A 14959-nucleotide genomic window follows, 5' to 3' on the forward strand; every position below is an offset into this window, starting at 1 on the left:
GCCGACTACATCGCCCCCTGCCGGCCACGCGCTGCCCGCCGCTGCCCGCAGAGCGCTGCACGGACCGGCAGGGGGCGTGCGCGGGCACGGTCCGGCCGACGTGGGGCTCGCCTGGGGCAGCGCCCAAACTCCCTCTAGGTTTTCTTCTTTTTTTTTTTTCTTTTCTCCCTGGACCTGAAGCTGAAACAACAAGGGCCAAAGGGCCACCATTCTTCCTGTTGGGAGACTCCTCCTGGCTGGGAGACAACACCCCAGAGCAGTGGGCATGTATGGTGGGTTAAATCCCCCTAACCGCCCCATCCTTCAGGAGCTCTTAGGAGGCCATGAAGAAAATCTCCAGGCAAGGCCACTTTGAGAAGCAGGAGCAAAAATCTGGCCTGACACCTAAAACTACAGAGTAAATGAAATTTTAAAAGCTGGAAAGAGCTGCAAGTACCAGTGCCAGCAGCCTCAAGTCACCAAACGCTGGCTCTGGGGAGCACCTAGAGGGGGTCAAACCCTTTGTGTTTGGCCTCTTAAATGAGCCCTGGTTCATCTGCATGGCCAAAGATGGAACAAAACCCACTCTGCCCAATATAATGGTGTCAGCAGCACATCTGTGCCTTCTTCTGCAAATACTGGCAATCCCCGGGGATTTTGGAAAGAGCCATTGCCTTCTGAATATGCTCACTGCTGTCCTGAGTATTCACAAAAGAGCAAAGAGGAATATTTTGAAAAGAATTTTCAAGATGAAATCATGAATGGATGTCATTGTCTCACTATCTCTTCCAGCTAATTTTAGATTAAGTCCCTGCCCCCCATCAAGCACAAAGGCATCAGCTGGATAGAGGCTGAGCCAAGTGGATGACATTGTGAACCTGGAGAGACTCTGGAGCCTCCCACAGGGCACCACCTCCTTGGTTCCCCAGAAACTCATCCTTACCACAAGCATCACAGGAGGCTCCACCTCATCCTCCTGCCACCAGCTTCACCCTTGTTCCAGATTATGGGTTCCTTTGGCTCTAAAGCACCTTCTGGTATTTCTGATGATGCCTCAGTTCTTTGGCTTTAATTAGATCCCAACAGTACATAAGGAATTTTGGGGGAATGGTTCCCCCTTTCCATCAACCCCTCCCTGTAGCAGCCTCATTCCCCACTTCCCACAGTGCCAAGAACACAGAGCATGACTATGAGCTCATCACCTCCATGTCCTATCTCTTGAGACCTCCTTTGTGTTTTCATACAAAGCCATAATGGTTTTGGTTTTGGGGGGCAAATCCAAGAGAAAGACTTGACAGTGCCCAGAGGAACTGCAGGACACCGGTGAGTTGTGGGGTATGGAGGGCCAGGGGTGTCTGCTGGACACAAGTGACATCCCACCAAAGACCACCACCCCCCAGTCCTCTTGTGCATTCCATGGTACAGATATTAATGATGGAAACAGATAAAACCAAGGTAGGAATCCCCACTTCCCAGAGCAGCATAAATCAACACACATGAAGATCTGTTTTTGCTGTAATTAGCACCATGCAAAGCCCATGCAGTAATTAACTTTCTCCCTTCCAAGTTAAGATTTAATAGCATGCAGTAAAATCAGACCCGAGGTGATGAAACAAGTAGAGAAAAACCCTGTCGAATTAGGCACCTGTGACTTGAAAAGGAATTAATTATAGCCTGGTCTAATACTACTATTAATAATAATAAATTGCTGTTAATATGCCCTTGTGCTCCAAGTGAGGAAAGACATTGAGAAAAATGACCCATATTGACTCCAAGGAGCAGGTTTCTGCCAAACAGAGGCTCAGCCACACTGGGATGTAGGTGAGCTACAGCACTGGACAGAGCTGGGAGAAGAAAATCTGGGACAAAAAGAAATCCTGGGCTGCTAGGGAGCTGCCCCAGACCTCCCAAACCTCGGTAATGCCAGCAGGAAACAGCTCTTCCCATGAGGAACTGTCACTGCCAGCAGCCTTGAGCATCTCCCAAGGCAACTCCCAGTGCATGGGGATGAGGACAGAGGGACACTAGAGGCTGGAGGAGAGGCTGTGTTCTGCAATGGGGGAATGAACTCCAGCAGTGGAAAAACAGTGACAAGTGCTGGTCCCCAAGGGTCTCCTTTTTGCAGATGCCCTCACAGCTGGGCTCAACCAAGAAGTGCCAACTCCATCCATGGTGGGCCCAGACCCCAGGGTCAGAATTCAGCTCCTACAAGCGGTCCCCAACCCTCCCATGTTGCCAGTGGAGGTGGCAAGGCCATTGTGCACATGCAATGCCTGGAGCAGCATGTAAGATCACCTTGTCATGTCAGGAAAGTGAGAAAGTTATGGGAGGATCCAACCAGATCTAATGTTACATGCCAGAATCCAACCTGGACATCCTCTCTTGTCGATAAATTCCAACTTTGGCTCCTCACAGAAGAGCTGGCAAGCTCCTGAAGAAGTCCTGTGTGGCTGGACAGAGGGAGGATATCTCCTCAGCATCTCTGAGCTTTACTTTTCCCTAGTTTTCCTACGTGGAAAAAAAATGCTGGAGGTGTCCTACCAGCTCCACATGCCACTAAGTCTCCCTAGTAAAGCTGAAGGGATTCTTGCCATGCAGGAAGAACACAGAGCCCGTCTTGGAGGTACATGTGAAATCAAGGTTGATTTATTTTACTCTCCCCACTGCTCTGGCATAAAGTCATCCAGTATCCAGTCTCTACCTGGCAGCTCATGCACTCAAATCCAAGGGAAATGCATGAGGATGTCAAACACAGATCATCTGAAGAGCACCTGAAGCCTGCATGGCACTTTTGAGGATGCTTTTTCCAGAGAAGAGAGCTTCAGGTCACCCTATGTTCCCAGCTCAGGGATTCAGACCAGCTAGGACAGAGACCAGAAGACTAATCACAGCAGACCCTTTGCACAGGCTTTTGACCACTCTTCCCAGGCCACAGAGCTCTCTAAACACATCCATTTTAATAAGGTGCAAAATCCAGTCCTGAGATCATTACCTGCCACAAGCACTCACAGTGAGGTACACCAGAGCCAGGCACATAAGAGATATTATTTTACAGCATTATCACATCTGCCCCAAGTATTTCTGCTTTTTGCTCCAAGCTCTCTTGGAACTCACACTACCTGCCTCTTGCTACACCTTGGCATAGGTCAATAAAGTCAATTATTCAATTACTAGAAAATCCAGTAAGACTGAATGCAGAATTAGTCTCCTTAAAGCACAGAGCAATCAGCATTTTTGCTTCTTGGTCTCTCTCCTTGCCCTGCCTTTGACAGCGTATTGTGTCCCCTCACTCAGGGACTCTGCTCAGGGGGTCCTGTGTGGTCACTCATGTGACTTGGTCAGGCCCTGGAAGTTGGGCTCCATGCACAGGGGCAATGCTGCCTGCCGGCTCAGCAGCTTCTCCAGGACAGTTATTTCAGCATCTCGTCTCTCTATGTCCTCAAGTGGAGTCCAGGACATGTCATGCTGGAGCTTATAGGCACCAAGAAATTCATGGGGAGTGGTACCCCATTCCTGGTGGAGAAAAGAGAGATTCCATCAGTACTCAACTTCCCTTGGAGCTGGGCTGTGCTCAAAGCAGTGCCAGCTACATGACCATCTGATTTCCTAACCTAAAAATAGACTCAGCTACCCCGAGTCCAAGATCAGGTCGAGCTCCAGCACTGCTGACACGGGAAGGCTTCTGGACACAGGATCTCCCTGACCTGCCCAGAGCTTTGCCCTGAAGCCTTCCCCCTGCGTGTAAGAAAATGGGTAGTCTGGAAGGAGGAGACCTCCAAGACCATCCCCTCAGCTGCAGGCAAACTCAGTCCCTGGGCTGAAGTACCTGAGGAGACCGTCCTGCAGGCAGCCACACCAGCCAGGGAAGGCTCAGGGCACACTGGCAGTTCTTTACTTCCAAACAAAGAACCACAGGTACCGAAAGAGAAAATTCAGGTCCATGCCCCAAAGGGCTTCTTGCCATTCTCCACCAAGAGCCAGAAAATTCTGTAAGATGGCTCTGGCCCCAGCAGACTAACCCCGACCAAGGGCAAACACCAACTGAGTAGGGACCAACAAATGCCCCCATCAAGCTGGTGCTTTTGCCTGAGCTCCATATGTTCCCAAGCACCAGAAACATGGCTTTTTTTCCCCTCCCTGCTTCTTCATGGGCTGTAACCACCCACCTTAGGAGACAGGATGGAGAAATACCGCTGCCCACTCTCCCGCCTGTACATGTAGTAAACATTTCCTGGCTTTTTTACAAGGTTGCAGGCCACGTGGTTCAGATCAGCATCCCTGTTAGCTTCATCCAAGACCTGGAAAACACAAAACTTAACATCTTTACACTTGAAATAAAATAACAACATGCTATTGCATCTCAGCCATAGCCCGAGACATCACTTGACCTATGGGTCATGAGGCCTTGATCTCCCTGGCACACATCTGACTTCATTTGCCCCAGGAAGGAGATGCTTTCCAAAGAGATAAAGTTTTTTCCAATTCTTCCCTGTCAGTAGGACTTCAGAGAACCTCTCCACAGAGGTGGAAATACCTCTGCATCTCATCCCAGATTCACCTCTACACTTGACCTCACCACATGCTGGACTTATTCCTCATCTCCGCACTCAGCTGCTGGACTCTGGGGCCTTCCTGCTGTGCTCCGCAAGGGAAGGGGCAGCAAACAAAGGAGAATTCATCTCCCCAGCTCCACCACCTGACTGCTCCACTGCTCCAGCTCCACCAGTTAATGATTACATCACATAATGGCCTCAGTGGCAGTGAGCCAGTATCCTTCCCCACTCTGGCTCCAGATTTCACCCCTAAGGGTGAAGGCTGGATTGATGAGCACGGCCAAGCCCTGCTGTGTGCTGCTGGGACCACTTGTTCCAGCAAATGAGCCAGGACAAAAAAAAATGAGCCAAGCTCATCATCAGGTAAGAGCTCATTTCTCCCAGGGCCACATCATCACCTCACCAGATCATTCCAAGAGCACAGTCCACACACAAGTCACTTGTCCCAAAATCAGAGTCATCTCTCTCTGACACCTGAGCTGGTTTTAGACCACCTGCCCTTGCTCCCCTACTTTATCCAAAGTCCTTCCTGGTATGCTCAGGACTCAGGGAAAGCACCAAAACCAACCCTCCCTCATTCCCCTTGACACCAGACAATAAACCTCCTTATTTTTCCATTGAATCTTCTCTGCTCAGCTCCTGGCCCCAACTCACATCCAGGCCACAGCTCTCCCCAAATGCCCAGCAGTGGCAGCAGATGCTCATCTCCCCAGGCAAGGCAATGAGCCTTCTGCCCATCCTCACTCACCTTCCGCGCCTGCTCCTGCAGGTGCCGGATCTGCTCAGCGATGACTGTCAGCTTGCTGCAGGCATTTGCCCGGACAAAGTCATTGGCCTGGGACAGAAAATGACAGCAAGAACTGCAGCCCTCCAGACTGTGCTGGGCCAGCTATGGTCGAGCTCAAGGCATCAACAGAGCTGGGGGATGCAGGAGCTGTCCTGGCACCCCCGGGCATGACCAAGGACCAGGAGCTGCCTGGATAGGCTGAGGCAGTGAGAGGGAGCAGCAGGACATACTGGGAGGCAATGGGTTGGACTGGGAGGTAGTGAGATGCACAGGGAGGAAGCAGTAGAATATACAGTGAAGCATTTAGGCGAACTGAGAAGCTCTGAGGGACAAACTGGACATCACTGGAGGTCAGTAGGATGTACTGTGAGGCACTGGGGGCATGGTATAACATATTGGAGGGCACTGGGAGGGCCAGTAGGACATATCAGAAAAAACTGGGGTGGACTCAGAGGCAAGATAGACTGGGAATCATTGAAGCAGTAATAAGACATAACAGGGGTGCTGGGATGGACTGGGAGTGTGGTAGCAGGAGGCATCTGTAAACACTGCTGTGAACTAAAGGTACTGGGACATACCCGGCAGCAGCAGGGCATACTGGACTAGGACTTCACAGGGAGTCACTGTGGGGCAGCAAGGCACAGTGGGAAGCACTGAGGTGCAGTGAGAGGTTCTGGAGACACCAACAGCGTTGGAACTCGGGAAGGTACTGGGGGGGCACTGCGAAATACTGGGAGGGGACAGTGGGAGATGGTGGGAGGCACCACTGGACACAGCAGGAAGCCGCCGGGGCCACCAGAGAGCAGCGGCACGTGCTGGGAGGAACCAAGGCCGCTGCCGGCTGAGAAGATCCCGGAGACGGCCGGGAGGCAGCGGGACAGCGAGCCCAGCCCTACCCCCGCAGCCCCGCCGCTAGGACCCGGCCCTCACCTGCTGCACCTGCCGAGCCAGGGCCACTAGGTCCCCGGGGTCCCCGACGCGGCCGGCGCTGCCCTCGACCAGGGCTAGCCCAGGACCGGGACTGGGGCCGGGGCCGTCGTCCCCAGACTCCGCGCCGCCCTCCGCCATCACCAACCGCGACGCAACGCTTCCGCCCGGCGAGGAGATTTCCGCTGCGGCGTCAGCACGCGTGGTGAGGGGTGCGGCCGTGGCAGGGCTCTGCGGTCGCTGATTGGCCGGTGGGCGGGGCGGAGCGGTGGGGCTGGCGTCGCTCCGGGGCTCGGGGCGGGTGGTGACGCGGTTCGGCCGGGGTTCGGACATGGCGTTGTCGCCGCCGCCGCTTCTTCTGCTGTTGCCGCCGTTGCTTATGGCGCTGCTGGCGTGGGCGGCCACGCCACCGGAACCGGTCCCGGTCCCGACCCTGGTACCAGCCGACCCGCCGCTGCCCACGCAGTCCCCGGACGCACTGTTCGCCGCCGGTGCCGAGGCGTACGCGCGGGGGGACTGGCCCACCGTAGTGCTGCAGATGGAGCGGGCGCTGCGGGCGCGGGCCGCCGTGCGCTCCCGGCTAGTGCGGTGTCGCCTGCGCTGCGCCAACGCCACAGCGGGGCTGGCGGAGGGGACTGAGCCCCAACCCGACCCGGTGCTCCGAGACCTGTGGTTTTTTCGGGTGCTGCTTCGTCGCGCTGCCTGCCTGCGGAACTGCGGGCCCGCCGCGCCCTCCCGATACCGCCTGGGCGAGGAGCTAGACCGGGAGTTCGGCCGGCGCAGCCCCTACAACTACCTCCAGGTCGCCTATTTCAAGGTAAGGTAAGGGAAAGGGAAAGGGAAAGGGAAAGGGAAAGGGAAAGGAAGGGGATATCCCGCTGCGACGGGATTTGGGACGGGCGGGATGCACGGAGGATCCCGGAAGCAGGCAGGAGGATGGAGGGGTGGGACCGGGTGAACCGGCCGGTGGCAATCCCGGTCCCGGGACGCCGGGAGGGTTCGGTGTGCGCCCCGACGGAGTGGGGTTGCCGGCCGGCAGCCCCGGCCTTGCCCCCCCCGCCCCCCTCCAGTGCCACGTCGGAGCTCGCCGGAGCCGCCCCTGTCACCGCCCTCCGCACCGGCCGCCGGGATGCCCCGGGGACGGGTGTCCCTTCCGCTCCGCGTGTTGTCTGCGCTGTCTCACCCCCGTCCCACCCAGATGAACCGGCCGGCGCAGGCGGCGGCGGCCGCTCACACCTTCTTCGTGGCCAACCCCGGGCACCAGGAGATGAGGCAGAACCTGGAGTACTACCAGGCCATGGTAGGAGTCCGCGAGGATGACTTCACTGACCTGGAGGTCAAACCCCACCTGGTGAGACCCTCCGCTCCCAAAGCCCCTATCCATTGTGGAACCCAGGGTAGTCGCACTCCGGCTGCTGGCTCAGAGATGCCACTGTGGTGGGAATGAGGTGATCCATCATGGGGAGTGGGGCACTGAGATCCCCTCATCATTTCTCATCCCTCCACAGAGCGAGTTTCGGCTGGGTGTCCGGTTTTACACAGAGGAGCAGCCAGCTGCCGCCATCCTGCACCTGGAGAAGGCACTGGAGGAGTATTTTGTGGCAGACACTGAGTGCCGTGCTCTCTGTGAGGGACCCTACGATTACGAGGGCTACAACTACCTGGAGTACAACGCAGACCTTTTCCAGGCCATCACAGGTGGGAGCCATGCCTTCTGTGTCCTGTCACAAGAGTTGAGTACAATTCTTGGGGGGTTGGTCCCTAAAGACCTGGGGTGGGGTGTCCCTGAAGAGTGCAAACCCTATCCTAGCTTTCACTAGGGAAAGTGTGGCCAGTAAGTGGCAGGAAGTGTTTACCTGCACTCAGCACTGGGGCTGATGCCCAGGAATCCTCCAAATTCCAGAGAAATATGGAAAGACAGAAGAGAGACCAGTAGAGGGTCACCAGGATGTGATGGGAGGCTGAGGATGGCTACTCTGTCCTGAGAGAGCACCACAACCCCACCACCGATCAACTCAGAGGTGGACAACCCCCATCCCTGAGGGTTTTCCACTACCAAAAAGCTTGCAACAACCCCAGTATGAGCAGGAGGTTGGACACCCTTCAGAGTCCTGCCCACCAGCCCGTGGGTGACTGTGAGCAGTGACATGGGGTTTTTCTCTACCAGATCACTCCATGCAGGTGCTAAGCTGCAAGCAAGGCTGCGTCACAGAGCTGGCCTCACAGCCCGGCCAGGAGAAGCCTCTGGAGGATTTCCTGCCCTCACACTTCAACTACCTGCAGTTTGCATACTACAACAGTAAGCAGCTCCTCACCCCATCCTCTGTGGTTGTCAGCACTGGGCACTCAACTCTGTATGGACTGAAATTGTGGATCCACAGAGTGGTTTGGGTGGGAAAAGGACCTTCAAAGATAATCTCATCAGTCCAACCCAAGATGATCTAGCACTGGTCACTCACATCTCTCAGAGCCCCATCCAACCCAGTCTTTAACATTTTCAGGGATGGGACAGCCACAACATCTCTGGGCAGTCTGTGCCAGGGCCTCACCGCCCTCATCACAGAAAATTCCCTCCTTATGGCCAACCTAATGCTGCCCTTCTTCAGTGTAAGACAATTGCTCCTTGTCCTGTCAATATAAATCTTCTTAAAAAGTTGTCCTCATCTCTCTTGTGGCCCCTTTAGATATGGGATCTCTCAGGAGCCTTCTCATCTCTGGGTTCAACAAGCCCAATTCTCTCAGCCTTTCTTCACAGAGGGGCTCCAGTCCTCTGACCATTTGTGTGGCCTCCTCTGGACCCACTCTAGTGAGTCCATATCCTTATGCTGGGGAACCCAGAGCTGGAGGCAGCACTGTAAGTGGCACCTCACCAGAGTGGAGCAGAGGGGCAGAATCCCTCCCTCACCTGTTGCCCACGCTGCCAGGGATCAGCCCAGAATGTGGGGCATTTCTGAGCTGCTAGTGCACACAGATGGGCCCTGTGCAATTTTTCAACCATTGTTATCTCCACGTCCTTCTCCACTAGGTGCTCTAATCCCATCCATCCCCCAGTCTTCACTGATACTGGTGGAGAGCCTTCCACTAGGCCTTATACTTCATGAAGTTCATACAGGCATGTTCCTCCTGCCTGAAATGTTCTCCACATTTGGATCTCTCTGTGCCTGGCTGCAGTCACTTTTCATGTCGCTTTATTCCTGGGCAGCTTCACTTTCCAAGTCAAACAACAGCCTAGAGAAACTTTATTTTTTTTCCTCCTGGCCAGCTGTCCACCTCTTGCCTGAAATCACAGCAGCACACTCACACTGCAGAAGAGTTACAACCCAGGAAAATACACCTGATTTTATTTCATTTTTTTATTCACTTCTTTAGAAAAGTATAAAATGTTTCTTTGTGAATTTCTTCAAAAGAAGGGGAAAAATAGGAAGTCCAAGAGGATGGAAATCCTCAAGAAGAGACAGCTGTGAGGGTACCCTGTCAATGTTTGTCAGTATCTGCAGGGAAGTGTTGGAGGCTGGAGTCAGGTTCTGCTCAGTGGTGCTGAGCAATAGGACAAGAGACAGAAACTCACGCCTAGAAAGTCCCTATCCATTCCTAGTGCATATGAGGAAGTGTGCAGTGACCAAGCACTGACGAGATTGTCCAGAGAGGGTATCAGGTCTCTCTCACTGGAGATACTCCAGACAATCTGGACACAATCCTGTGCCATGTGCTCTGGGAGGACCCTGCTTGAGCAGAGAGGTTGGACCAGATGACCCACTGTGGTCCCTTCCAACCTGAGCCATTCTCTGATTGTGTGATTCTGTGAAAGGCTGCAGGAAAGTGGGGCAGGATGCTTCAGTGGCTAGAAACTGCAGGTTAGCCAGGAAATGGTTTGGTCTGGCTACCTGTAAATAGGCTTTGTGATGTTTTCCAAATGAGAAAAGTACCCAAGCTGTGACCTGGGTTTCTGTTGTGATGGTTTCTGGAGACAGGACAGCACCTCTGAGTCTGAATTTTGCCTTTGTGGCAGCAGTTATCCTTGCTCCAGGGAATCTGTCCTACTCATGACACCTTTTAGAACACAAGGACTATGTCTCTTGTCTCTTCTCCATACCTGTCTTTGTTCTGCCTCCGGTGTCCTTGGACATGCCATTAACAGTCCCATTTCTCATTGCAGATGGGAATTATGAAAAAGCCATTGAATGCGCCAAAACCTATTTGCTCTTCTTCCCACATGACGAGGTGATGAACCAAAATTTGGCCTATTACACCGCCGTCCTGGGGGAAAACCTGGCCAGACCCATCCAACCCCGAGAGGTGAGTAATCAGCTGGGACGAATGATTGCGGGGACAACTTCTCTCTTCCCTGGGGACCTTTGCAGAAGTTGTAGGGTCTCCTCTGGGCCATCTACCAAAGTGGACAGGAATGGGTAGCTTTAAGGTCTGACAAGTTGGAAAATAGCTGAGAAAAAAATAGCTGATGAAAAACATCACTGGCAAAATGTCTTAAGCCAAGTGAAGCTGGATGACTGGCACACATGGACCCATTCCTGAGAGAGAGGGCTGTGAGAGGCAGGTGGACAATCTTTTTAGGAGGATCTGAGCCTACCTGTGTTGTACTCTTCCACAACTGCAGTGAAATTGCTTAAAAAGGAGAAGGCTTCAAAGGCTTCAAAATAGCCAGATCTGGATGGCTAGGTCCTGCCTGGGATGTGATGGGCATGGATGGGAGTCTCTGCCCCACACCAGCTGGAGTAGGGGAAGGGAATCTGCTTCTAAAGAGCCTCCCTCAGAAGGGACACACGTGTGCCTCTGCTCAACTGTCCTCTCCCCAGGACTTGTCCACAGGGAAGTTCAGACAGGATGGGGAAAGCCACTTTCTTCCCAGCTGCCAGATGGAGCAGGAAACCAGGCTGCGGGTCTGGAGCGAGGACCACAGGAATGGTGTAAACCTGCACCTTCCTGCCCACACTCAGGGTCCTTCAGAACCCTCCTGCTGTACCTCACCATGTCCCTCTGCCCCTTGCCACAGGAGATCCAGGTATACCACCAGCGGAGTCTGATGGAGAAGGAGCTGCTCTTCTTCAGCTACGATGTCTTTGGCATCCCTTTTGTGGACCCGGTGGGTGGTGCGAGACCAGGGGGATGCAGTGGCCAGGTGGAATGCAGATGAGGGGTCTGTGTCCTGGCCAGATCCTTGTCCAGCTCCTGATGTTGTTCTTCTGGCTGCAGGACACATGGACACCTGAAGAGGTGATACCAAAAAGACTGCGAGAGAAACAGAAGTAAGTGCTGTCCCCAGCCGAGCTCCCCCAACAGGGATCCAACAGGACAAACCCTTCTTCCTCTGTGCACTTTGGGCCAAAGGCCATGGCATAGAGCTTCTCCCATGGGAAGTTTTGATGTTGGGACTGGAAAAGGATGCTGGAGGGCAGAACTTTGCTTCCCATCAGCCCATGGAATGATGGGCATGGATAGGTCACCCCAAGCACCTCAGAGTGAGGGATGCATTGAGGTGACTCTCTCTGGTCTTGGTGCCAGCTTTGTCACTGGCACCTGAGACTACTTGTCCTGCCCTTGTCTTAGTGGCCCTCATTTCTCATGTGGGGACAGTGGGGTGGTGGTGCTGATGGCTGCTGCATGCCCAGGGTGGAGCGGGAGACAGCAGCACGCATCTCTGAGGAAATCGGCAACCTTATGAAGGAGATCGAGACACTGGTGGAGGAGAAGGCCAAGGAGTCTGCCGACATGAGCAAGTTCATCCGAGAAGGTGCAGAAGGCCAAGAGGGGAGGTGGGGTGGGGACCTCTGTGACCCCTGCTGCCAGCTCATGGTCCCTCCACACATGGGTGGCAGCAGGAGCAGGTGGTGGGACCACAGCTTCCCCCAGCACTACACCCCAGAGTTGGTGGCATCCATCCCCATGTCCCCTAATCCCATTTGTGCCACAGGTGGCCCTTTGGTGTACGAAGGAGCCAGTGTCACCATGAACTCCAAGGCCCTGAATGGCTCCCAGCGTGTCGTGGTGGATGGACTCCTTTCTGCTGAGGAGTGCCGGGAACTGCAGAGACTCACTAATGTGAGTGCAAGGACAGGTGGAGCAGGCAGGGATGGGCAGAGGATGCTGAGGGGTCCTGTCCTGCCACTCAGACATCAGACCAGTAACACCAATTGGGGGTTTTGCAGGCAGCTGCCTCAGCCGGGGATGGCTATCGGGGGAAGACCTCTCCTCACACTCCCAGTGAGACCTTCTATGGCGTGACTGTCCTCAAGGCCCTCAAGGTTGGGGTGGCTTATGTGGAGAAACAGGCTGTGGGGATAAGGGAGGGTAGTTTCGGGGCAGGTGGTTGCCCATGCCCAGCTGGGGCTGAGCCCCTGTCCTGTCTGTCCCCCACAGCTGGGCCAGGAGGGCAAGGTGCCCCTGCACAGTGCCTACTTGTACTACAACGTGACAGACAAGGTGCGGCACATGATGGAGTCCTACTTCCGCCTGGAGGTCCCACTCCACTTCTCCTACTCCCACCTAGTGTGCCGCACGGCCATTGACGGTGAGCGTGGCCCGGAGGAGCAAGTCTTGTCCTGTCTGGATCTCCTCTAACAGCTGGAGTGGTCTAGCCTTGGACCTTTCTTTGGAGACCTTCTTGCTGCTCCCTAACCCACTTCTCTTCCCAGGAGGGTGTAGGAAGCTTGTCCCTAAGCTGAGTTTGGAAAGACGAGCAGCAGCTCTGCTGGTTGCCTCTAACAGGGCAGATGGCTTCATGCCATACAGGATTTCATCACTGGGAGGTGTTTTGGGGTGGTTGCTGAGAGAGACTGTGCCTGGAGGGCCATGGAAATGCCGTGGGACAAGTCAACAGTGTTTTATGCCACCCAAATGGCCTTGCACGATCCACACTCCAGTGAGTGGAAGTGCTTTAGGCTACACATGACTTTCTTGTCACCTCCAGGCACAGGATACTTGGAACAGTAACAGGACCCTGTTCTTGCACAGAGGGGTCCTGACATGCCATGTTCCACTCTAGAGAAGCAAGAAGGTCGGAGTGACAACAGCCATGAGGTGCATGTGGACAACTGTATTCTCAATGCAGAGGCACTGGTGTGTGTGAAGGAACCCCCAGCCTACACTTTCCGGGATTACAGGTATTGGTGGTGGCTGTCAGCTGCAGCTTCCCCACCTAAGGCTACCATTACTTGGTGGCAGCTGGGTTGGGAGCAGCAAGGTAGGACACCAAACCTGGCCTCTCCTGCCTCTGGCTCTCACCATGGTGTTGGGGAGCTCTGGACTCACCTGCTTGCTGGAGCTCTAGTGATGGTTGCTTGTCACCTCCACTTGTCCCCTCCTCCCTTTAGTGCAATCCTCTACCTCAATGGGGACTTTGAAGGAGGAGCTTTCTACTTCACCAAGCTGGATGCCAAGACTGAGACCGTGAGTAGCTCAGCTCCGAGGATCCATGTGCAGCACCAAACCAGCTCCTGCCTGTTGGGCCTGTCCCCTGGGAATTTCCCCTGAGCCACTGCAAAAGATGAACTTGGGTTGAGGGGAACCCACTCACCCCTGACAGGGGTCTCCCACCCTTGACAGGCAGAGGTTCAGCCACAGTGTGGCCGTGCCGTGGGCTTCTCCTCTGGCTCAGAGAACCCCCATGGGGTGAAGGCTGTGACCAAGGGCCAGCGCTGTGCCATTGCCCTCTGGTTCACCCTGGACCCTCGGCACAGTGAGCGGGTAAGCTCCCTCCCAGCAGTGCATAGGGTTTTTGGGTGGGACAATGGCCATGCTTACCACCATGGATCTGCCCAAAGGAGCGTGTGCAGGCAGATGACCTGGTGAAGATGCTTTTCAGCATGGAAGAGGGGGATTTGGAGCCAGAGATGGAGAAGGAATCGCCAGCTGCCATTGTGGTGGGGAAGGATGAGCTGTGACATCCTACGGGGACTAGGATGTCTCTGCTGGGACTAGTTATGCCAGCATTGTGGCTTCAGGCTGCACAGTCTTAAGGGTGACATATGGGACCCCCTCTGCCCCCAACCCAGGTGGAACGGTGCATTGGGGAATGCCCTGTACAATCCCTGCAGCATCCAGCATTCCCCTGCGGAGCTGACCTGGGATGTGTGATAGAGGCGCAGGGGTGGGTGACATGGGAACAAGGGAGGGATGCTGTGTTAGGGGTGGGGCCCTAGTACCACGGGTGGAGATGTGTGCCTTTCCTGAACTTGCAGCTATTTAAGTGCCTTCCGCAGAAAAGGGGTGAATAAAGGTATTTTTTTTCTAAGCTGTGGCTTTCGGACTGAAGGCTGATACCACCCTTTGGCTGTCGTCAGTGTTGCGGTGCAGCCTTTCCTCCTGGCAAACATCTACCCAAGGGTATTGTAGCCCTGTAGCCAGCTGTGTTTGGGAGGGGACAAAGTGCCCCAGGGGCAGTAAGGGCAATGTAATCTCCAGCTGAGCATCCCCTGGACCCTGCTCCCATAGCGTGGGAAGAAACCCACCATTACATGGAGGAGGGAACGTCCTTGAACAAGAAGGACATTGAGCACCCCGGCATCCCCAGACAGTGCATTGAATTGTTCCCGCAGATGTCTGGCCATTACCATAACCATTCCGGGAATGTGGGCAAATAAATCCTGCCCCATGTGCAGCCAGCCAGCACCCCATCCAGCTTGGAGGGCCATTCAGCACTGAGGCGGGCAAAGGGGGGCTGGAGGATGATTTCTCCAGGATGAACATATGGTCCCAG

At 54.5% G+C, this 14959-nt stretch overlaps 2 protein-coding genes across 6 annotated transcripts; one reads left to right on the plus strand and one right to left on the minus strand.

Moving 5' to 3' along the window:
- Positions 1–2596: 2596 nt before the first annotated feature.
- Positions 2597–6430, minus strand: C21H1orf50 (chromosome 21 C1orf50 homolog). Its single transcript, XM_069035172.1, has 4 exons — positions 6250–6430; positions 5281–5367; positions 4146–4277; positions 2597–3492 (listed from the first exon to the last, which is right to left on the minus strand). The coding sequence occupies exons 1-4, from the start codon at positions 6385–6387 to the stop codon at positions 3301–3303; spliced, it is 549 nt and encodes a 182-aa protein (XP_068891273.1). The 5' UTR covers positions 6388–6430; the 3' UTR covers positions 2597–3300.
- A 91-nt stretch (positions 6431–6521) lies between these two features.
- P3H1 (prolyl 3-hydroxylase 1) lies at positions 6522–14494 on the plus strand. Of its 5 annotated transcripts, XM_069035162.1 has the most exons (16): positions 6525–7063; positions 7445–7597; positions 7755–7944; positions 8414–8545; positions 10403–10542; positions 11258–11347; positions 11458–11510; positions 11874–11995; positions 12176–12303; positions 12411–12506; positions 12622–12772; positions 12897–13123; positions 13216–13364; positions 13575–13650; positions 13807–13947; positions 14025–14494. In XM_069035162.1, the coding sequence occupies exons 1-16, from the start codon at positions 6578–6580 to the stop codon at positions 14142–14144; spliced, it is 2454 nt and encodes an 817-aa protein (XP_068891263.1). In that variant the 5' UTR covers positions 6525–6577; the 3' UTR covers positions 14145–14494. The 5 variants fall into 5 exon arrangements, with proteins under 5 accessions (XP_068891268.1, XP_068891264.1, XP_068891263.1 ...); XM_069035163.1 differs by lacking the exon at positions 12411–12506 and having other exon boundaries at positions 6523–7063; XM_069035164.1 differs by lacking the exon at positions 7445–7597.
- Positions 14495–14959: the final 465 nt, after the last annotated feature.

The sequence above is a fragment of the Aphelocoma coerulescens genome, chromosome 21 (assembly GCF_041296385.1).
Source record: "Aphelocoma coerulescens isolate FSJ_1873_10779 chromosome 21, UR_Acoe_1.0, whole genome shotgun sequence".
NCBI lineage: Eukaryota > Metazoa > Chordata > Aves > Passeriformes > Corvidae > Aphelocoma > Aphelocoma coerulescens.

Coding starts and splice junctions, on each gene's coding strand:
- P3H1 (XM_069035162.1), top strand. CDS start 6,578: ATGGCGTTGTCGCCGCCGCCGCTTCTTCTGCTGTTGCCGCCGTTGCTT. Junction 10,543..11,257: donor GACCCATCCAACCCCGAGAG/GTGAGTAATCAG, acceptor CCCTTGCCACAG/GAGATCCAGGTATACCACCA. Junction 11,511..11,873: donor AGACTGCGAGAGAAACAGAA/GTAAGTGCTGTC, acceptor CTGCATGCCCAG/GGTGGAGCGGGAGACAGCAG.
- C21H1orf50 (XM_069035172.1), bottom strand. CDS start 6,387: ATGGCGGAGGGCGGCGCGGAGTCTGGGGACGACGGCCCCGGCCCCAGT. Junction 4,278..5,280: donor TGCAGGAGCAGGCGCGGAAG/GTGAGTGAGGAT, acceptor TGTGTTTTCCAG/GTCTTGGATGAAGCTAACAG. Junction 3,493..4,145: donor TCTCCATCCTGTCTCCTAAG/GTGGGTGGTTAC, acceptor TTTCTCCACCAG/GAATGGGGTACCACTCCCCA.